Source organism: Aethalodelphis obliquidens, unplaced genomic scaffold, assembly GCF_003676395.1.
Source record: "Aethalodelphis obliquidens isolate GAN/ISIS:26980383/991018 unplaced genomic scaffold, ASM367639v1 scaffold1, whole genome shotgun sequence".
Classification (NCBI taxonomy): Eukaryota; Metazoa; Chordata; class Mammalia; order Artiodactyla; family Delphinidae; genus Aethalodelphis; species Aethalodelphis obliquidens.
In genome coordinates, this window is record NW_020837945.1 from 15,101,200 (window position 1) to 15,124,941 (window position 23,742).

The following is a 23,742-nucleotide window of genomic DNA, read 5'->3' on the forward strand; positions in this document are numbered from 1 at the left end:
TGCTATTTTTCCATACACTCCACTGTTACCTTTGTAGATATGTTACAGTCATTCAGTGTTGTACGAGTGTCTTTTTTTGCATCAATAAAGATTGATCTAAAGGCCTAATTTACCTAGCTAATTCTACTGGTGACAAACATTAAAAACTATGTTGCCAAAGGAGCATTCTGCTCAGAGGATAGTGCAGTTGCAGCCTAAAGTACCACAGTTGGCAGGTGAGAAAAATCTACACCCTAGAGCTCAAACTTTCTTCTTAAAACTGCTTCTCTGAGACTTGATATTATTCAACTGGTTTCCTGAAGATTTATTTTATGCTGAAATAACTTATTTCTATCTTGAGGTAAAAACATTATTTTAGCCACATTGTATGTCACATATTTGGAAGTTGTTCACTTGAAATTATTGACTAGAAATCATGTCTGATGGTTTAGAATTTATCCTGATACTGAGAAGGCTATAAAAGGAGCAATACACTTTAGGTTAGTCAATATAAACTTCTAATACACCTATTTTTCAATGGAAAGATGCAGTAATAAAAACCCTTATAAATATTATAAGAATCCCTCAAAAATGCTTAGGAGCACTCCAGGTTCCATTTCAAGTTTCTGCTACGATGATAGCAGCATTATGCCAATTATTTGTGATGTATGAATTGCTTTTAGCAATGGATGCTGAGAGTTTGTGGAGAATTGCTGTCTCCATAGCTCTGCATTGCCTTCAGGAAAATGATCCTGTTGAAATGTGACATAGGCGTCTTTATACCAGGACATGTTATGGCAAGATTTTTCTCAGAGGCTTTCCAAGTGTCTTATAGACCAACTCTCTCACCAACCATAGGAATTAGACTCCACAAACTCTCTTCATCTAGACTTGGATGAGGGTTCTCAAGACAAACTAAAATATGGTCTTTGTGATGCTCAGGATGTATGTGATACATTTACTCATCTAAATCCAAAAGACCGTCTTTGCAAAGAACAACAGAGCTCGACCAGGAAGAATCAATACTACTGTGAACAAGGCCATGAGAGTTCTATTGTAAAAACTCCAGAGAACAGCTGGGCAAATGTGGAGCCATGATAGTTAATGAACAACTGTGCTTCAGAGAACCTTGATAACAGTGGGGTCATTAGAGTTGTCCTTCCAAGAGTCAACTGCCAATGAGTTCTTTTTTTTTAGCATGATTATTAGAGTATAATTGCTTTACAATGGTGTGTTAGTTTCTGCTGTACAACAAAGTGAATCAGCTATATGTATACATATATCTCCATATCCCCTCCTTCTAGTGCCTCCCTCCCACCCTCCCTATCCCACCCCTCTAGGTGGTCACAAAGCACCGAGCTGATCTCCCTGTGCTATGCAGCTGCTCCCCACTAGCTATCTATTTTACATTTGATAGTGTATATATGTCCATGCCACTCTCTCACTTCGTCCCAGCTTCCCCTTCCTCCTCCCTGTGTCCTCAAGTCCATTCTCAAAACTGAGTTATTTGTAGTGAGGTGGATGGACCTAGAGTCTGTCATACAGAGTGAAGTAAGTCAGAAGGAGAAAAACAAATACCATATGCTAACACATATACATGGAATCTAAAAAAAAAAAATGGTTCTGATGAACCTAGGGGGCAGGACAGGAGTAAAGATGCCAATGAGTTTTATTCTGCTTTCTGATGATTCATTTTGACTACAAAAGAAAGAAAACAGTAATTATTTTCTAGCCACTGAAACAATAGAATAGTCTGTGGCATTTCCATAATAGCATAATACAGAGAAAGCCTTCACGTAGGTGTCAGCCTCTCTTCCCTTCACTCGTTTAAGGATTGTGTTATCTAGATAGAAAGGAATGTCATACGTATGCAGAGTATGTAGGACTTTCAGTATTTTAGTATTGTTCTCTGTATTAGCCAGGGTTCTCCAGAGAAACAGAACCCATAGGAAATATATATGAATAGATTTATTATGAAGAATTGATTCACTTAACTATGGAGGCTGAGAAGGCCCACAGTCTGGCATTTGCAAGCTAGAGACCCAGAAAGGCTGTGGTGTAATTACAGTCTGAAACTATAGGCCTGAAAATCAGAAGAGTCAGTGGTGAAAATCTCAGTCAAAGGGCAGGAGAACACCAAAGTCCCAGCTTAGGCAGTCAAGCAGGAAGGAAAAGGGGTGAATTCCTTCTTCCTCTGCCTCTTTATTCTAATCAAGCTCTCAGTGGATTGGATGATGCCCACCATATTGGGAAGAGTCATCTGCTCTCTCAAAAGCTTATTTCATCTGGAAACAGCCTCACAGACACACCCAGAAATAACGTTTAATCTGGGCACCCCTCGGCCCAGTAAAGTTGACATGTAAAATGAACCACCATCATCTACAAGAACTTTTGAGTTCTTATCATTGATTCTGCAAGGACATAGAATATGATTAACTATGAATGGTATTTTGTTAGAGGCCTTTTTGTTACCCTAGCCCAACCCAGCTATATCAGATCTGAATACTTCATTTCTCTTTATGGAAAAAAAAATATTCCGCTTCTCCCAACCATGATAGTTTATTCATGTTATATCTTTATTATACAAAGAACTGAAGCAGCCTAGAAAAATACATTTGAAAAAAGTCATAAATATTTTTTAAGAAAGGGACAGAGTTGGTACCAAGGGAAAAGTTAAAGAAAAACATAAAGCTGAATGGCATTAGCACATAGAATATATACCCTATGTTCCTGAGTAGTTGCTAATGGAGGACCCACAATGTTGACCCTAAAGTCTCTAGTAATCAAAAGAAAGTCATGACATACCTTGAAGTATTCATGAAACAGACAATTGTATTTATTCAGAAAAACAAAACAAAAACAAAAAAATGACTTGTCTGGCACTGATAATCATGGTAGTCACCTGTCAGGGTGAGTGAGATCTCTGGAGGGTGACATATGTCAGTATCTTTCCCACTTCCTTGGCCAAAACCAGCGCATGGCTCCACCCAAGCACAAGGGGCCAGGAAATACAATCACATCACATTGGAAAATTGGAAATGGCACTAATGAAGTCCATGCTATGGGTCTTCCAAAATCAAGAAGACTAATAGGTATTAAATACATCCCTACTATAGATATAAAATGTTATTGAAAGGGCTAGGTTTTTACAGTCTATCAATCTATGTCAATAATAAGGTTTCAAGGGGATATTTAGTAAGAATAATTCTGTTAGGAAGCAACCATTATTAAAGTATTGGTGGAAGCAATTAAGGGGAATGTGCCATCAGTACAAATAGTATTGACAGCCACATTTATTACTTATTAGTGTGTGTGATGTGATGCATTTTGCACCATTAAAAATGATTTAAATAGAGCCAAACCTAGTTCCTAGTAATACTGTCTTGGTAAAGTGTACACTACCTAAGTCAGTGCCTCCTGGTCAATCCAGCAAAATACAGTAAAAAAAATTCAAACAAGGTAGTGTTTGTTAAGAAAAAGTCAGTTTTGCAAAGAACCATTTAAAAATCCCCATATCATGATTACACTATTTGAAAAACTGACATTTATCTTGATATGACATTTTCGTAAACAGTTAATGACTTTTAGCTGAAATACCAACATGCAGAGAGAATCGTGGTGTGAATGCTATAAAGTATAAAGTATACTACCATTTGACAGCAGAGCAGCCAATCCCAACCAGTCTACAAACCATTATAAAGAGTTTTGGTGCTATTGGCTTTATTTCTATCTAAAAATTTCTCATTCACCCATGTCCTAGAGAGTCCATAAAATTGACAGCTCAGTGATCCATGACTATACTTTTTTCTTAATTTTCATTTCTAGGAAATTCAAGGGAAGAACCAGGAAGCACTGACCCAGGCACTAGGTAGGAAAGTCAAGAAGGGGGACTTTTCTAGTATATCAAATAAAAAGTGTATCTGGAAGTCCCAAGGATTCTTTCTGCTACAAAAGCAGGTCCATTAGTTATTTATTCACTGCATCTGCATGACTCTTTTCTAACATTAAGTATCAGACATATCAAATGAATATTTGCTTCCAGAAATTATAAATAATAATAATTAGTTGAATGGTTGCTTAAAAAAAAAAGCCTATACTCTCAAATGGTGATCAAATGCCCCCACAATAAAGTTTAAAAAGAAAAATTAGCCCATGTGAAAAGCTGGAAACTCAGGTGCCTTTGTGTTTTTTCAGCAACAATATTTTAAACCTCAGTGTCCAGGTCTATATCTTGACATAAAACTTTCCAGTTCCCTTTCAAGAGATAGTCTTGCCTGCAATTATACTAACAACCTAAATGAAAAATTGAATTCCTGACTGACCTCAGCAGGTTAGCTCTTTATGCTCCAGTGGTATAAGAGACCAGCTAATAAGAGCTCACCACGCATGATTTTCAATGTTATTGATGGCCCTAAAGCAATCCTACCCTTTTAAAAATTCTTTTGTGCACCTGGTCTTGTTATCACCATAGGAGTGACTTACATACTGTGGGCTTATGATTCATAGAGAGAGTTTCCTGTCATTTTTCTTGCCTTCATGACATTACAATTTCACCAAATATTCCTCTGGTTTCCATGTTAGCAGAGAGGGCATAAGAAGTGTCAGATCTGTGCTCGTGTATGTTACATGCCGTCTCCAAATACCCTCTCCATTTTTTATCCCCTTTCATGTAAAATCATTCTAGTTTACATATCTTAGACACCTTATAAGAACTTCAATAACTTGTTTTGCTTTTCTGAAGAATTTTTCAATCCATCTCTTCAACTGAAGTTATGAAAGTCCTTGTTCCTTAATGCAAACGGACATGTTTTCCATAAAGCAGTGATTATCAGCCACTGCTATGAAATACAGAAGCTCCACTCTCAGAAATTCTAATTCTGGATGTCTCTGGGATGGAGCCTAAGAATATCTGATTTTAAAACCTCCAGAGGGGATTCTCATTTGCATCCAGAATATATCAGAGTTGTGGGGGAAACTGTCTTGAAAGTTTCATTTCTGAGTCTTCTCCATTCATTTCTATGCAAATACCAAAAATACAGCACTCAAACAGTCCTTTGTGACCTGCACCAAGGAAGGTGATACTCTTGATTTAAAAGATTGATGACAATATCTTATCTCCAAAGCATTTGCAACTGTTTCTTCGCAGTGGACACCATTTTCAGGAATCCAAAAGTAAGATCACAGTTTTAAGAAACTACCTCTACCTAGAACCCCTGTCCTTTCTGTCTACCTCCTTCTTGCCCCTCCCCACCAAATAAAGACAATATACACAGGATGTTTGGAACTGTCAGGGTCCCAATTAGGTAACAGACTCAGAATTAAGAGGCAGCGAGACTTGGTATAAAAATAGTCCCCATCCTTCTATCTATAAACAATCCTCTCTTCCCCTACTCACTCTATGGGATAAGATGGAAAAGGGGTAGAGAGAAGGGTTTCCGAGATATACATATTTATAAATCCTCATTTAAATATATCTACATATCAGTATTGCCAATTTAACATTTAATGAGTTTTACTCTGAGGCATTATGATAAGTACTAAAGCTAAGGAGATCAATAAAATATATATCTAAGCATAGGATTACTCAGAAACCCAGGGAGTAGGAAAGGCAAAACTCTCTGCCATTATGGACAACTCCAGATATAAAATTTTTTGAGCATAAACTATTTTTAAATTTGATCGTCAGACCAATTACTTCCATGAAGGTCAAACATAGCATACTGAAAGTGCATTGGATGGAGGTCAGTGACCTGGATCCTAGCTCCACATCAATCATTGGTTTGTCTCAGGTTTCTGATCTACTTGGTGTATGGATTTCCAAAGCCCCTTCCTATTCTATGCCTCCAAGCTATTGCAGTCAACCTACTAATTATCTATTTCTTATTATAATTCTGTTTCTGATTCTTCTCTTATTTCTCTTTTGCAGATCCTGTTCATGGGCATGATGACTGAGTACTATCATTACTTTTTCACAACCCTGGTAAGCATATCTGGTGGAAATGTATTCCACACTATAAAAAAAAATCTTCAGTTATTTTTAAGTCAGCCCCACCAGTGTCAAGGCAAGTTATTGTCATGGAGATTTGTTTTACTTTCCTAAGAACCCTCTAAATCCAGAAATGCTGAACAGCAGGTGTCTTCCTTCCTTTCTTTCTTTCTTTCATTCTTTCTTTCCCTTTCTTTCTTTGTTTCTTTCTTTCTTCTTTCTTTCCTTCCCTCCTTCCTTCTTTCCTTCCTTCCCTCTTTCTTTCTTTCTTTCTTTCTTTCCTTCTTTCTTTCTTTCTTTCTTTCTTTCTTTCTTTTTCTTTCTTTTTCCTTTCTTAACTAGCATCAATGCAAGTGCACCCAGAAAGGAATTAAAATCAAGCTTTCATTAAATAGAAACTGCCAAAGTACAAACTATTAATAAAGAAGAATCATCTACATTTTCTATATACATTAGAGGGCACACTGAAGTGTATCTTGGCATTCTTTGATCTGATGTGATTTCCTCACCTGTGTCCAGTGGATAGCTGGATTAGCCAAGGTTCACCTGTCAGGTGTTTTGAAGACCGTCAAGATAAAGAGCTTGGGAGATGCTTTCCACATTGAACATTTTTCATCATAAGAAAAATCATGGCTCTAAGCTGGAGAAATTCAAAAGAAACTATACAACTTTAAATTTTGACAGATTATCAGATCAAGGAGAATGATTTAGGCAGTTAACAAATCAAAATGATGTGATAGCTCTCGCCATACACACACACACACACACACACACACACACACACACACACAAAACACCCCTTCCAACACATACACTCCACTCTTTTACGTGAGAAGAAAATACAGAGCCAACCTCCGTTTCTAACCTATAAAAGTGTGTCGACTAAAATCTACCCAGATTTTGGGAGATTCAGTAAGAGTATCATTTTACCAAATAAAACTGGCAAGGCAGGCTAGTACGTTAGGGAAATCAAAGAATTTGGAACAAGGATCAGGCAGCTACCATACACATACTTCTAGAAGTAGTAAATTCCACTCCTAACTCAAGTATTTCTAAGAGCATGAACGGTTGCAGAGGATGTCATGAGACAAATGCTTTGGGGCAGTTGTCAAAATTATCACTGCTCCTGAGCTTGGAACTAGGGAGTGGGATGCAGGGCAGAAATTCCTGAACTAAAGTTTCCGTGGTCTTCCCTCCTTCATTGACATCCTGATCAGGTCCTCTGTCAGAACAGTTGAGGGAGACCCTGAGAACTGGAAAGTATCTTACTCTGATCACAAATATGGTCCTTTCCCCATCACCATGAACACGTAGGTCTTACTCAAGGTGAGATTGCCATCTGCCTTAGAACTTCCTATCCTTCCCGGGTGTACACACCAGTTGAGTTAGCTTCATTGAAGTTTGAGAAAAATATAAACAAAGAAACCTAAGAAGGTTGGTCTTCAATGGAAGGACAAACCAGTTGCCCTCACACTCTTTCTTTCCTCAACCTCCACTAACAAGGGGATGTTGAAAATTGGGCCTCAAATTTTCCATATTGTATATTGCATAGAAACAATTTGGAAACCAAGCTAATTTTGCACATGCTTAATGTATCCATTTTAGCACATTGTATTTTTGTACTGTTGAATTAATAAGGGATTCAATATGCATCCTGGAAGTTTCTGTCTGAACCCCCTGTATCTTGAGTAACTTTCCTTCTATTCATTGAGTGTGCTAAAGGAATCATTCTTCCTTGGGTCTTATTCTTTAAATTTGCTTCTTTAAGCAATTTCCTTTGGTTTTATCTGCATTCTGCCATGCTTTGCTTTTATATTCCTACCACTCTTACTCATGAGTATTAATGAAACTTAAAGAAAAAATTAGTTAGTGCAAGGGAAATAAATATAACAATTTAAAAGGCAGTATACTTTTTCTCACATGAGCGAGTTCAGAGGTGCATTCTTATAGTTCTACAGTCTAATCCAAAGTTATCTTGGGAAGAACTAGTGATGTAGAAAAGAGTTATTCAAAATAATAAATCTATATGCATCTTCTGCACATATAAATCATGGAGTGTTTCTGAAGCTACTTCTCTTTAGTAACCACTATCATCAGAAATAATGTACTGTTTTGTATTGTTCTTTCATAAAGCAGTTACATTGGTAAGTAATTTTTATGGAAGTTTTTCTCTTTTATTAACTGTTAAATGCTATTTTGAAAGTTTGGTTTATTCATAAATATGAGATATTTTAATGATATATTTTAGTGTCTAACATTTCTTTACAGGAAAAAGTTGAAATAATCACTTAAGTCTATTTTAAATATGAGTCAACATAAACTTCTGGTTTACACTCAGCTTCACCTGTAATGGAAAATACTAGAGTGGGTTCAAGTTTTTTCCCTGCAACATTATCTAAAAGGGAACAAATACTACTGTTAAGATACATCAACACAACCATAAGCTCCAGTTTATTCTCTGAAGAGAACACTTTGGTTCTTATTCTAAGCTTGTGAAAATGCTAACTCTTTCTACTTTTATCATTTTTAATATTGCTCAGGACTTATTTGCCCCAGGCATTCTTTATGCTCTCATTATATGGGACATAGGTTATTTTCAGTGAGCAAGGGAATGGTATTTTTTTTTTTTTTGCTGAGAGTTATCTTTCCATCAAATGTATATGCAAGTTCCAAACTTCACCTCCTTTGCAAGATTCAAGGCAGCCTGGGGCAGCAAGTTTTGAGGGAGAAGAGTGGTACTACCACTGACAAGTGGATCATTCTCAGGCCAGTCACATCACAACTCAGAACCACAGTTTCCTCATCTAGAAAATAAAAGCAGTGAATCAAACGGACACAAAGATCCCTTTCAATTCCCCAAAGACTATATCCTAGGAACAGAATTCTCTAGCTTCTCAGAATGTCACATCCTGTTCCCAAGGGCATACTAATTATTGGCAGCTAAATTCTTGTTCTTGGTTTATACCAATTTTAATGGTATTGCAAAAAAAAAAAAAAAAGAATGAAAATGAGAACTGATTACTTAGAGTTTGTCAGGCAGCATGCAAGTGAAAAATAAGAGGAAATGTTCTTTTATAGAACCAGTGTGATGATGGCTGCCATTCTTGTTTTAATCATTTGTTGCTTCTACAATCATTAGTTCTTTTTTGCCTAAAGAGCACAGAAAATGTTAACTCTTTCTACTTTTATCATTTTTAATACTGCGCAGGACTTATTTGCTTTAGATCTGGAACTCTATAGGTACAGTGGTGTAAATATGACCGGGTTTCGGCTGCTTAATGTTGACAATCCTCACGTGTCATCCATCATTGAGAAGTGGTCCATGGAGAGACTGCAGGCCCCACCCAGGCCTGGGACTGGCCTTTTGGATGGCATGATGACAGTAAGTAGTTTTAAAATAAAATCATTTGAGATGATGTTTGACTTCCTTAGAGGTTAGGTTAAGAATCTCATATGCTTGGGCTTCCCTGGTGGTGCAGTGGTTGAGAGTCCACCTGCCGATGCGGGGGACACGGGTTCGTGCCCCAGTCCGGGAAGATCCCACATGCCGTGGAGCGGCTGTGCCTGTGAGCCATGACCGCTGAGCCTGCGCGTCCGGAGCCTGTGCTCCGCAACGGGAGAGGCCACAACAGTGAGAGGCCCGCGTACCGAAAAAAAAAAAAAAAAAAAAGAATCTCATATGCTTTTCATAGTGAGAGGAAAAGTGTTATAACCTGTGCCTTGACTTGTATGAGAAGAGGAGGAAACATTTTATGTACAGTAAGTTCCCTACATATGAACGAGTTCCCTTCCAAGAGCACGTTCGTAAGTCCAATTTGTTCTTAAGTCCAAGAAAGTTTGCCTTGGTACCCAGCTAACACAATAGGCTATATAATACTGTACTATAATAGATTTATAATACTTTTCACAGAAATAATAAATAGAAAACAAACAAACACAAAAAATAAAGGAAACATTTTTAATCTTACAGTACAGTACCTTGAAGAGTACAGTAGTACAGTCCAACAGCTGGCATACAGAGGCTGGCATCGAGTGAACAGGCAAGAAGAGTTACTGACTGGAGATGGGAGAGGAGGTGGGAGATGGTAGAGCTGACAGATCATCAGCAATAGGAGACGGAGGGAAAACTGCAATTTCACTCATGGCTGAAGTTGATGAAACACACATTTGAATCTTTGAAAGTTCACAACTTGAAGGTTCATATATAGGGACTACTATTTTGAAAGCCTGTGCATGGCTACTATCAAAAACTGCTATTTTCAGCTTCCTGAGAGTAATGGCTTCAGATTAAAAAGTTAACAGGTGTAGCCACCACTGTCAGCCAAATGGAGACAAAGCATAAACAAAAGCAAGGGTAAGTGGGGAGAGGGTTGCCCCTGGGAATGTGACCTTGGGAAGGAGGGAGGGAAAGAGAGGAGCAAGCTGCCTATAAAGGTTCTGCAGAACCAGCTTGCCTTCCTCGCTTCTGCTACATCTCAGCAAGCAGAAGTGCATGTGGAAAAATCTGGATTTCCATAGAGTTGGTGTGTTCACATTCTTCCCATCCTGGATACATGGAGGTACACCTCTGCAGACACTGACAGTGCTTTATACCAGCCATATGTCGCTCTCGAAGCAGATGCCAAGCCTGCCTCCTAAGAAGAGACAGGTACTCTGCTGAACAGATAAATTGCAAACTGCCTCGTCAGAGAGCTTCTCACTAACATCATTTGTCTCTTGTTGTCAAATGCACTTCTCTAATGAAGCTCCCTGTGTGATGGAAGAAAATTGCAGGAAAAAAAAAAAAAGATTTCTGTTCCGGAACAGTGTCATCCAAAGGAAAAGATATTGGGAATGTGGGCAGGTAATAGCATTTTAAATTGGCATAGTATTTCATTCTCTGTTCCCATCATCAGGAGAAACACTATTGCTTTTAAGATGCAATTTACTGGTAACTGAAAGGTATCATCGCACATAGAAATAAACTTGAGATTTCTCTTCTTTTTCTACCTTCTTTAAATGAGGTACAAATGACAAAAAAGAATAAATGAATAAATGAAGTGGTTCTGGAGGATCCCATGTTCAAGGTCTCTGTTTTTTTAAACCTGAAATAACTAAAAATACACAAAGAGATCTGAAAGATAATGATAAAAAGCATTTTGGTACAAATGAGTGTGAGGATGATTTGAAACATTGCTTTGAATAAGAATAAGTAAAGAATACCCAGGGAAATACTAGACTTCTGAAAAGGAAGAAGAAAAGCTAAAGAAAGAGAGAGAAAAGGAGGGAGAGGGAGCGAGGGAGGGAGAGAGAAAGAGGTGCTAATTTTGGGGTTTTTTTTTTTCCTGCTGGATTTATAATTCCAGTGTGTTCAAATATGATTCAAAATCTTCTGCCCATACCCCAACCCCACCTCCCAAACACGATCTCTATCACAGGATGAGGTTTTTACCTATGCTTCGTATGTACGCCTAAAAGAGTTATAGTTTGGAGCTATATTAACACAGATTGTGGATTCGCGACAAACATCAAATATTCATCACAAGTATGGCTTAATTTAGCAAAGAAGTGCCTGTTCCCTTCAGTTATACTGAGCTGACACAACAGTTTGTACATATTGACTGAGATGTGGCAAACCACTGAATGAGGGAGATAGAGCCATTCCATTCTCACCCAATCAGGCCCAGCAGTCCTGTGGACACGAAGCATGGCAGAGCCAAGTTCCCAGTGGATGAGAGATCCCATTCGGTCTAGAGTTTCTCATTGTCTTTTCATCTAACCAGAGGGGTCTCTGTTATTATTGCTGTTATTGTTATTATAATAAACTATAAAAAGGAAATGGGGATTTATTAGGACAGAAGACGGTGGCTCACCAGGTTGCTCTAAAATTGGGTACAGTAGCTATATTAGGTCATGACATTATTAGTCGAAAACATTGGTAGCACTCAGTTGCCCACTAGTAGTCGGATCCCATCGTCATTTCAAGATAGAGCCTTGAAATTGATCCTGTGAAGCATAGTGTTGACCTTTATTTATCCAAAGAGTCCATTTTGCAGTTCACTGTTTCCTTTTGGCTTCTAGTAGAGGTGGCTAATTTGGGGATATAGAAACAGAGTCACAGAAAGGTTAAAGGACAAGTATAAGGGCATCCAACGGACTGATCATTGAGTCAAGAGAGCACACCTCAAGTCCCCAAGCCCGGGCCCACTGCTAACAGGTCTTTGTTCTCAAATTGCCTCTGTACTCAAACTCTTTCTTCTCTACCTTAAAGTTTAAAAGTCCTTTGGTTTCAATTCCACTTGGCCTATATATCTCAGGTCCAGCATTTCATTCATTTTTGCACCTCCAGGATTTGCTGCTTCCATTGCCTAGAACCTTCCCTTCTTCAGGTTTGCTCAAATGCTACCTCACCGGAGAGGCCTTCTATGAACCTGCTACCTAATATAGTAGTCCCCTTCCTGTTATTCCCCCTCCCCTAACCTGCTTTACCTTTCTCTGTAGCCCTTATGACAATACGTCATATTTATATTTGTTCGTTGTCATCCCCTATAACAACATAAACTCCATGAAGCTGGAGATTTTGTCTTTTCATGTTCTGCTCTATTCCCAGCACTAGGAAAGGGCTGGCACAGAGCAGATCTTCAATAAATATGTATTTAATACAGGAATTAATGTGCTAAATAAATATGAATTGAGGTCTACTAAGACTCAAGATATTAAATGAAAAATATTCATGTAGGCCAGAAATAATACTGCAAAAGTTCAAAGAGAGCTTCTATAAATGAGAAATGGACATGATTAGTAAATAGATTATTCTAAAGTAATAATATTATTTGAAAAATTAGCCATAGACTAACCACCATTAATATTTAAGTAATACCCTACTATAATGGAATTTCTTTCTCCTAAATCACACGCATTATCCCACCATTCTCCAAAGTGAATTTCCCTGTAGCCCTTTATAGTCATATTTTTCTGTGTGCCGCATACATACACAGATGCACATATGAATATATAATATAGGAATTTTTCTAACTTATGTATTTTTACTTTCCACCTGCTTATCTATTTTCCTCTTCAAAGTTTTAACTATTAAGAATTTCTTAGAACGTCATACACTAAAAATATCCTCAAAGAATAGTATTATGTCAAAACACATCCAAATCTGAAAATAAGAAGAAGTAGGACATGTCTAAGCCCAAAAATTTTGACTTCAGATTTAAGAAACATAAATTTCATTAGAGAAAAAATATTGACTTTAAAAGACAGGGTTACGGGCTTCCCTGGTGGCTCAGTGGTTGAGAGTCCGCCTGCCGATACAGGGGACAAGGGTTCGTGCCCCAGTCTGGGAAGATCCCACATGCAGCGGAGCGACTGGGCCCGTGAGCCATGGCTGTTGAGCCTGCGCGTCCAGAGCCTGTACTCCGCAACGGGAGAGGCCAAAACAGTGAGAGGCCCACGTACCGCAAAAAAACAAAAACCAAAAACAGGGTTAAAATTGAGTTAAAACTGTTACCGAGTCAATAGAGTTCAAAAATAGTGAAACTCATTATTTGAAAACATCTTGAGATATTTAAAAAAGTGTTTTATCAACCAAAATGTTAATTAACTTTCTTGAAGTTTAGAGTGATTTTGTAAAATCTACTTCATTCCTTTTCTATATGTTTAAATTTCTCTCAGCATTTGGGCTAATTTGATCTATTGACTTTTGAGGATAGACTAGAGTAATGGAGTGGCCCATTCTCAGATGGAGCCTTCTCTGATTTTGAACCTAAAATTGTGTATGATTCAATACTGCAGTTATGGGAACAGCAAAACATCGATGTCTTCTGCCTTCCCAGTTCTTCAAATGCACTCACGATGAGTAGTTAAGTCAGTACCCTTATCTTACATCTAAGTCTTTCCTATAATGATCCACAGAGAAGACCACTTTGAGTGTCCAACTTTAGTGTCCACCCTGAGTGTCCACTGTTATACTTGTGATGAAAGACAATAGGCAGTGAGATTCAGTAGAAAAAGCAAGATCTTTCCAGATAAGGAAAACCTAGTTTTTGGTCTTTGTTATATCCCTGAATAACTAAATAACCTAAATTATTTAGTCTTTCTGAACCTCCTAGCTCATCTGTAAATCTCTATAATAATACTTTACAGTGTTACTTTACAAATTAAATCAGATAACATATATAAAGCCTTTAGGACATAGCATTGAATTTACTTGATGATACCTGCTGTTCTGCCAATTTGTAGTCAATCAAAGAAGAACAAAAGACATTCTGAAATACAGAGGCAGAATTATTATTCTGTCTTATTGAAGCCAGAATTCATTTATTTACAAGAGACACATTCCTCAGTTTGCACATATAGCCCAAGGTGGCTTATTCCCTGGGACATGTGTGACCTTGTATGACCAGTAACATCACTCAGGCCTGTTTTCCAACTCCACATATAGTTCTCTTTCCCCTATTCCTGTCTTTCTCAAAAGCTGGCAAATACTCATTGAGGCTCACAATATGCCAACTTCTGGGCCAGTCCTCACTGGACATGTCAGAACTGCAGTCCTAATTACTGAATTTCTAGACTGTGAGTACATGGTGATATCTTTGCTACCTTCTACAACGTGTTTCTAAACCCCAGCTCTCTCTTGAGTTGCTCTCCCCTACTTTCTGCGTGCTCACCACCTCTCCTAGCACTTTCATTCCCTCAGAAGCATCCACCCCCACCAGCTTTTGCTCCCTAGCAGGGCTCGTGTAGGCAAAACATTAGTCCTCCCACCCTTGTCAGAATCCTCATCAGTTCAAGAGGCATGTCTCAGAAAAGAGGGAAACCAGCTAATTCATACTAAGAGGCAAATTTCTGTTAGCTCTATGCTGTGGGTGAGATATTTGCATTGTAATAGAGGAAAATGTTAACACCATGAAAGAAAGGAAATTCAGGAAATGAGGGGGATGAGGTATTATTTTAAAGTATTTCCCTCCTAGAGGACTGACTTGTCTATCCATATCAGGTTAGTGAGAACGTTTCTAAATTTGGAAAGAAAATGGGAAATCTATACTTTTTGCTCATTTGCTTTCCAAAGACTAGGTCTCCCTATCTCTTCTAGCTTTCTCCAACAACAGTTACATACCAGGCAGGCAGAAAAATGTGAAGACTCCATAGGGCTATATCATGTTTTTAGTTCTCATCCCTAAGGTGACGTAGCATCTCATTGTTTTGTATTGGGGTTTCCAAGGCCACATTCAGATTTGATGATTTGCTAGGACTCACAGAAATCAGAAAAGATGTTATACTCACAGTTACAGTTTATTACAGTAAAAGGATACAAATTAAAATCAGCAAAGGAAAAAGTCACAAAGGACCAAGTCCAGAAGAAACCATGCATGAGCTTCTAGTGGTCCTTTCCCACGACAGTTGCATTGACAGTGCTTTATTCTCACAGCAAAGATGTGTGACAACATTATGAAGTGTTGTCAACAGGGAAGCTCATCTGAGCCTTGGTGTCCAGGGATTTTATGTGGGGGGAGGGGGGTCAGTCACATAGGCATAGAGCACCTACACAGCTGACTTTAGTTGGTCTCCAGCCACTCCAGAGGTCAAACTGATATGGCATGGTCCAGAGCCCCAAGTGAACAAAAACAGGCATTCACCATAAATCACACCGTTAGCATAAACTATTTGCATTACCCAAGACCCCAGGGATACAACGATACTCTGATCAGTCAGGATATTTTAAGGAGGTAATCTCCCAGAAGCCAGTCAAAGGCCAATCCTTTCTTCGGAATGTGCAGAGATTGAATATCCTGAGCCCTCTGAGTTAATCCTTTATTGCACATCATTGTAATAACCAAAACATTATGCATTGGCAAGAAGCTCACTTTCAATATGCCTGTTTCATGATACACGTTGTTGCAAAAAGATTCTCTTACAGGCGTTGAGCACTGTGGTCTCTTCCAGGCTTTAGATGCAAATAAAATGTGAACACAAACATATTTGAAACACAAGCCAGTTTTTTTTTTTTTACATTTACCTAAAATGACTTGAGAGTTGCTGTTTGGTAAGCAGGCCTCCAGCATAAAACTGAAAAGAGGAGGAAATTCAGTGGTAGTTCATTTGTGCTATAAAATACTTAAATATCTCCTCAATTTAAGAAAACACTTTATGACAAGGGGAAGCATAGTTTAAGAATAAATGGGTTTTTTTCCTTGAATTTGGAAAGCACTGGTCAGGCCTATAGTTTTGAACCTTGTTATTACCTGGCCCAGTGTAGAGACAACCTTGACAAAGAAAGTTAAAATCCTAGTCTCTATGTTAAGTTTATGAAAAAGTTAAGATCATTGGAATTCCTCTCCTCACACTTCTCTATCAAATCAATCAGCCAGTTATTGAATATATATACAAAAGTGTTTCAAAAAGGCATATTGCACTGCTAAAAAGGTCCAGGTCCCCATAGCATAGTGGTTAAGGGTATGAGCTCTGAAATCTAAACTTTCATCCTGAGATGGAATCTTCATTCCTTGCTTTACTGGCTACATAACTTTAGGCAAGTTATTAAAGTTGTTTCCTATATCTCCAAGCCTCAATTTCTCTGTCTGTAAAATGCGGACAATACCTACATCAAAGGTTTAACTTCAGTAATTAAAGGAGACAACTTGTAAAATGCTTATAGTGCCTGGCATGTAGTCAATCATCAATGGATATTGACCACTGTTGACTTATTATTATAATCATTAAATCATCAGACAAATAGTTGGTTTAGAAGCAGTTCAGCTTTGTGGTTGAGAGCATAAACTCTAACACCAACTTCCTGCATTTGAATCTTGGCTTTCCCACCACTAGTTTGGGGGCAACATTTAACCTTGTCAATTCTTCATCCATAAAGGAGTGGAAGTCATGGTGAAGATCAAATGTTTTCAAAATATTTGAAATAGCACCTGACATATGAGTGCTCAATAAATGCCAGCTACTATGATAGATTACATTTTTAACGGTCTCATTCTGTCAATAGATTAGCCTTAGACTAGTCACTTAATTTCCCTTTCTGATCTATAAAATGAATTATATCAGTCTTGAACTGACATGACCAGAATATTTTTAAGCTTTAACAATTATCACCATCACAACTTCTATATATCACTCATATTAAGTATGAGTGAAGCAATTAATCTTAGAAATACATCATAAAACCTTGGGATTATACAGTTTTCACAAAAGTGTATTTTATTTTAAGCATGAAATAATATTAATTCCTTCAGCAAACATTTATTAAACAACTTTTATGTGCCAAGAACTGTGTTAGCCACTAAAAAATGAAGTTGAGCACTTTTATCAAGAAAGAGATGTAAAAACAATAACTATAAGTATAGTATATGGAAAATGCAGTGATAGAGATTGCACAGGATAATAAGTATTCAAAGTAGAGATATTCTCTGGACTCAAAGATTAATAGAATGCAAGATGTAGTTCCCCTTATTTTCTCTTTCTACCTCCATCAAGACATGTTCAATAAATGATGAATAAATATATGTTGAATAACTCAACTGATTTTGGAAAACTGCATGATAGTCTTCATTATAAGACCTAGATTCTTGGTTTAACTACCCAATTACTGGCTATATGTATGACCTTACACAAATCAATATACTGTCTGGAGGTCAATTTCCTACATAATAAATAGTTTAATCCATCTATTCTGCTTATTTTGTGGGGTTGTTGAGAATTTCAAATGAGCTAATATATTTGAAGTTGCTATGAAAATCCTCAAGTAAAATATGAAGGTATTATAAGATTTTATCCTTAAAGAAAACCACAGGGCAGTATATTTTATAAAATGCTGAGAGCATTATGTGAAATTTTGCAAATGAGAGAAATTTCATGAGGAGTTGAAGAATATGTCCAGCTCCCCAAAGGAATGACTACTTATAATCTCTATCAGGAAAGTAAGTGCTAACAAGAGTACATATTTTCTGAGGAAGTTCCACATGTCTGTTCTTCAGAAGGTCTCTTCAAATCTGCCGTTGAATTTCACTCTATGACTACAACCTTCTTGACTCTGGTAAATGGAAGTGTCCTAACATGAGTATCCTTATCTGAAAATCACATGTTAATTTTACTCACAACACTTTCTTTCTACCAAATATAAACAAGTAAATAGACTGATAGATAGGTAAATACTGAGAAACAGAATCCAACATTGAACCTCTAACTCAATGTAGTTGATCTTAACACTGGGCTTACCATAAGACACTCCAAAAATATTTGTTCCCTGAGTCAAGTCTTTTGTGGCTGATCAAAGTTCCATTTCTTTTTTTCTTTTTAAGAACTTAAAACAAAGCAGAGCCATGACTACAATTTTTTCTGGCATTTGAGATATTATTTTAGAGAAAAATAAGTATTGGAGAATGACAGGTGTTCAGCTGGAGAACAAATGGCTGCTGAGTTCAGAAAAATAGAAGATAAGGAAGCAGGCAGAGTGATTACGCAGGTAAAGGAAGCTAAGCAAAGGTGGAATTGAAGATGTGGTGTGTGTCTTCCTCCACAGACTGAAGCGGCTCTGATGTATGATGCTGTGTACATTGTGGCCATTGCCTCCCACCGGGCTTCCCAGCTGACTGTCAGCTCCCTGCAGTGCCATCGACACAAGCCATGGCGCCTTGGACCCAGATTTATGAACCTGATCAAAGAGGCAAGTGATGCTTGTTCACAGTTAAGTTCTTCCTTTGGCTTAGTGCTTCTGGACTTGTCCAAGTGGTGAGGTCCTTCCCATTTGGCTCTGTTGGCATTATGTCTATAAGAGATGAGAAGGCATCATCAACCAGTCTGCTGGGAATTCACTGTTAAAAGTTTGTCTAGAAGAACTGTCAGGAAGTTTCCAGTGTGATGCTGAGAAGCTTTAAAAAGCTACCAGATCATAACGTTCACCATCCTTCATTTCAACTATAACCCCAGCTGCTGCTGGCCCTCCACACATGTTCAAAATAGCGCGCAGGTGCTTATTCTATGGACTGTTGAGTCAAGGGGTAGGTTGGTCCATCTCTGAAGAGTACCAGAGATAATTCCCATGTTGTCAGCCTCTAGTGCCTCTAGTCCCAGTGGTTTCCTAAGTCTTGACTTCTACAGAACTGAACAGAAGGACCTCTTTGTTCTAACGATATACTGATTATTTCTCCATTTGTCAGCTAACTGGAAAAGTCTGGTACCTTTCAAAACCTACCACATGTACTAAAGGATTTTCAAGAGTACAGTGTTTGGGAAAGAAAAGAATTCTCACTGCTATTTCAGGGCAATAGCCCTGAAATCTTGGGCACCCATTCCTTTCCTCTAAGGCTACTTGACATCCCTTCACCAGACCCTGTTCTAAGATCCTGAGATGCCTTATAGACATGTATTCTTGGATTATCTTTGACCCCAACACACATTTCAGAGTGTGTCTGGACTTGACAAGATGAAATAAGGTACTTGGGGGCAGCCGGGCCTAACTGAGGATACACCATAGGCTGTGATGCTGTTCTAATGCTTTCTCTATGGGATGCAGAGATTTACCTCTCAAGTGAAAAGTATCTTTATTCCTTTCTGTACTGGAGTAGGATGGGGTGAGACAAAGTCATAAAAGAGAAGAGTGGCAGGGAACATAGTGCAAGGGAAGAATGCCCAACCAAGAGCAAGGGAGAAATCTAAAGAAAGATACCTACTTAGGTCTTTATCTCTGCTAGTCTCTTCAGCACCTACAGACCCCTCTTCAGGCTCTTCAATCTACTTCCTCATTGAAGGCTGGCTCTGATCTGTAAGGGTCAGGACCAGAGAGACAGGCAGTATGAAGGTTAATACTACCCAGGCTCCAAACCAAGGTTATTTACAAGGCTGGGACTGAAGTATGGCTAACAGCAAAGAAGTGCCTTGGGCACACAATTTAAGGAGGCACTTATTCTCAAGCTTGAACCCTGCACTTCCAAGAGACTGAGAGAGAGTGCTTCCTTAAATTATGTGCCCTGGGTCCCTCTCTTACCTCATCCTATTCCTGGCATTGTTATTTGGGTTTAAATTCCAGCTCCACCAACACTTATGAGCAATGTAACCTGGATAAGTTACTTAAACTCCTTGTGTCTCAGTTTTCTCACCTGTAAAATAGGAATAAAATCTTCTATCTCACAGTATTATTGTGAGGATAAAGAGTAAAGTTAATACTTGTGAAGAGCAGTGCAGCAACATAGTAAGAATCTGAAACATTAGCTATTCTCTTACCATTGGAATGGACCACTCATAACAGCTCTTGTTCAGTTCTACTGAGGATGATGCCAGGAATTTAAAACTGGCAACAGAAACAACAACAGAGAAATCACAAATAGGCATAAAATGACCCGTTCGGACAACTATATACATCTGACATACTGTGCCTAATAGGAAAACATCACACAGCCTCTCCTCTCCCTGCAGCGATCATAGTTATGTCCTGAATCACCATCCTGATCACCTTGATCTTTAACAAGAAAACAGCTGGATTCTTTTTATCTCATACCAGTGCAAGGAGAGGCATGAGACAACATGAAAGCTTGGGATCAAACACTCTGGAACACCCTAAGCACCTTTTTTCTTGTACTTAAGTTGCATAAGAAGGTGAAATTACCAAGTGATCTTTAGATACGTTTAAAGAAATAATGAGCTCTAAGATGAGGGACCACATTGAAAGCATTTGACATTCAGTTACTCCAAAGAACAAATTCCCCATTCTCAGGCTCCACAGCTGGGGGTAGAAGGGGAGATGCATTAGAAACCTTGTGTTCATCTTTTCTTTTGTCTCCTGAGTCACGATGCCTTATACTGCCTTTGGCAGGGTGTAGGCATCTGCAGAGAAAATGGGAAAACTGGTTAACCAGGAGTAATGGCCCAGCCTGTTGAAAGACTGGCACTGAGGGAATTCTGAGACAAACTAAAACATGCAGAAGTGAGAAAATGCAGATATTTCTTTCAGTGAGTACCTAATACAACAAAACTTTGAAGCTAACAGGTTTTATTAGGAAACATGAAATAAAGCACTTGGTCCTAAAACTTCCCCTGGTCCTTTCTTTTAGTAACTATCGTTTTCTAAATGATTTCCAAAACTATAATCAGAAATAATGTAAACAAGCAAGTCAGCAGATTGAATCTACGGGGTGAAGATCAAATTCGTCACAGGAGGTAAACTTCCTGAGCAGAGAGGTATTTGTGGGTGCACTAACCCCTGATAATTCCACACATCATTTAGAATCAGTAAGCCTTTCAGACAGATCTCTCAGGCTACCTACTTTTCAGTGTTTTTAGGCTGACCAGAAAGAGAGAAAGACTTAAAGAATATTTCAAACACGATAGGGTGTGTTATAGTGTTATCTCTCTGGGCATTTGCTAAGCAAATACATATTAAGAAATTATAAATTCCCATTCAACAAGAATTACTGGGACTCCATTATATAAGTAATATTAACTTGGTGCTCTAGGGGATATTTCCCCAAAATTACAAGATGTGGTTTCTACTGTCTACTAATATAAATTCTATGTAGTGGAGGAATAGCAGGCTTCATCTGAAGATTTCATTTGAACCCACACTCTTCAGCAGGATATGCAAGGCCCCTAGTGATCTGGTTGCTGACCTCCTGTGCCATCTCTCTCATCTCCTGCCTTAATCCCAGCACTTGCTGAACCTATTGTGGCTCCCTGAACTTGTCATATGCTCCTTCCAAATTCTCTTGCCTCTGATTGAAGTGCCTCCCCTGGGTCATCCTTTATGACCCAATTCAAGCACTAGCCCCCGTCTGCTGGCCCTGACTCACAAATTCAGGCTCCTCTCCTTTATTACATCTGTTGTTAGACCATGGTATTTGATTGCATGTCTGTCTCCAAGCTGTGCTTTTCTAGTCTCGATTCCCTAGTCCTTGCACAATGCTGAAGGTAGAATGATCACCCGATAAATAGATGCCAAACAAGTAGATGAATGGATAAGTGAATGAGTGAACAGCAAAGGAACTGAAGACCATATACAATCTATGAGCAAGTATTATAGCTCAAACTCCCCGTATATGAATATCATACTCAGACACAATTCAATAAGGCAGAAACAAGGGCCTGGGCTAGACTCGTCTACTGGGGTCCTAGGTTCTAGTGGGAGAGTAAGGCAGGGGTCCTAGGAATAGACCAGCCTATTTAACTGTGAACTGAGAGTGTAGACCCTGAGATTTAATCAGTTTGCTCTCTGTGTAAACCTAGTCATTTAGCCTCTTTTTTTTTTCTCAGTTCCCTCTTCTATAAATTGGGGATAAAATACCTATTTCACATGTCTGTAAGGATTATATTTAATATATGTACAGCCTAGCAAAATGTCTGGCTTACAGTGATTGCTCAAGAAAGGGTAGCTACCATTAAATGGAAGGTCCTTGTTAAAATGTATCTCATATAAGGTGGTGGTCAGGAAGAAATGAGGCAACACGTATAAAACTTTAAGTGTACTGCCTAGCATATGTAAGCAGTGCATTCTTGCTGTTGTTATTTGACAGCATCACTGTTATTATTGAGCCTAAGATGAAGTAGCAGTGCTTATAAAAAGAAGGACAGGACCTGGCAGTGGAAAATCAGTCATTCAATGGAGACAGTCATGCAGCATACAAGCGGCCAAATGCAGTGATGCCAGGGATGGAGGGAGCTTTCAATCATCAAACACACACGACTGTTCAGGAGGGACCCAAAGACATTAGGTAACAATCAGCCATGCTGAGGTAATAGAAAACCCTGGCAAACCACATCTCAGGTCAGTCCGGGAAATGATAGCTGAATGTGGGGTGAAGAAGCTGAAACACTTCTTGTTTGTAGCCAGAGTTACTCTGGACCCAGAGTAAGTTCAAGCTGGCCGTGGGGAAATCAGTGGGAATAGCTGGTAAAGGAGCAAAAAGCACATCAGAGCATCTGGGAGGAGGAGAGTCTGAAATCACAGGTGTTGAGAAGAGCAGTAAATGGTGGGTACGGCAAAATGAATCAGATTTTAGGTTAAATCAGGGGTTCTTAACTATTTCCTGGGTTACAGACCCTATATTAAAACTGATTTAAACCATGTACCTGTTATTCCCACAAAAAGATTTGTTTGCAATCTCAGGGGCCTTACAAACATGCTGGTCTCCTTGAAACTCATGTTATACACACACAATGGAATATTACTCAGCCACATAAGAGAATGAAATAATGCCATTTGCAGCAACTTGGATGTATCTAGAGGTTATCATACTAAGTAAGTCAGAAAGAGAAAAACAAATACTGTATGATATCACTTATATGTAGAATCTAAAATATGACACAAATAAACATATCTATGAAACAGAAACAGACTGACAAATACAGAGAACAGACTTGTGGTTGCCAAGGGCGAGAAGAGTGGGAGAATGAAGGATCGGAAGTTTGGGATTAGCAGATGCAAACTATTACATATGGGATGGATAAGCAACAAGGTCCTACTGTATAGCAACAGGGAACTATATTCAATATCCTCTGATAAACCATAATGGAAAAGAATATGAAAAATATATGAAATATATATATGTATAACTGAATCACTTTGCTGTACAACAGAAATTAACACAACATTGTAAGTCAACTATACGTCAATGAAATGAAAAAAAAATAGGTGTCTGAACTGAGTATTTAAGGCAGAATTTGCTTAAAATCATGTTCCAGTTTGGTGACCAGCAAAAATATAAATGAAACATAAGGAGTTCTGATGGGCTCAGATGGAGTGGTCCCACGTGGAAGTGGCGAGAAATGAGTTTACATAAATATGGAAAGACAAT

The 23,742-nt window shown here is 38.4% G+C and overlaps 1 protein-coding gene across 1 annotated transcript in view; it reads left to right on the plus strand.

Annotated features, from left to right (window-relative positions):
- LOC113623593 (glutamate receptor ionotropic, kainate 1-like) overlaps positions 1–21,381 on the plus strand; it is a 77,997-nt gene extending 56,616 nt beyond the window's left edge. The window contains exons 7-9 of the mRNA XM_027113092.1: positions 5,906–5,959; positions 9,174–9,347; positions 18,480–21,381. Coding sequence (XP_026968893.1) covers positions 5,906–5,959; positions 9,174–9,347; positions 18,480–18,692 — 441 coding nt within the window. The 3' untranslated portion in view covers positions 18,693–21,381. The remainder of the gene's footprint in view (positions 1–5,905; positions 5,960–9,173; positions 9,348–18,479) is intronic.
- Positions 21,382–23,742: the final 2,361 nt, after the last annotated feature.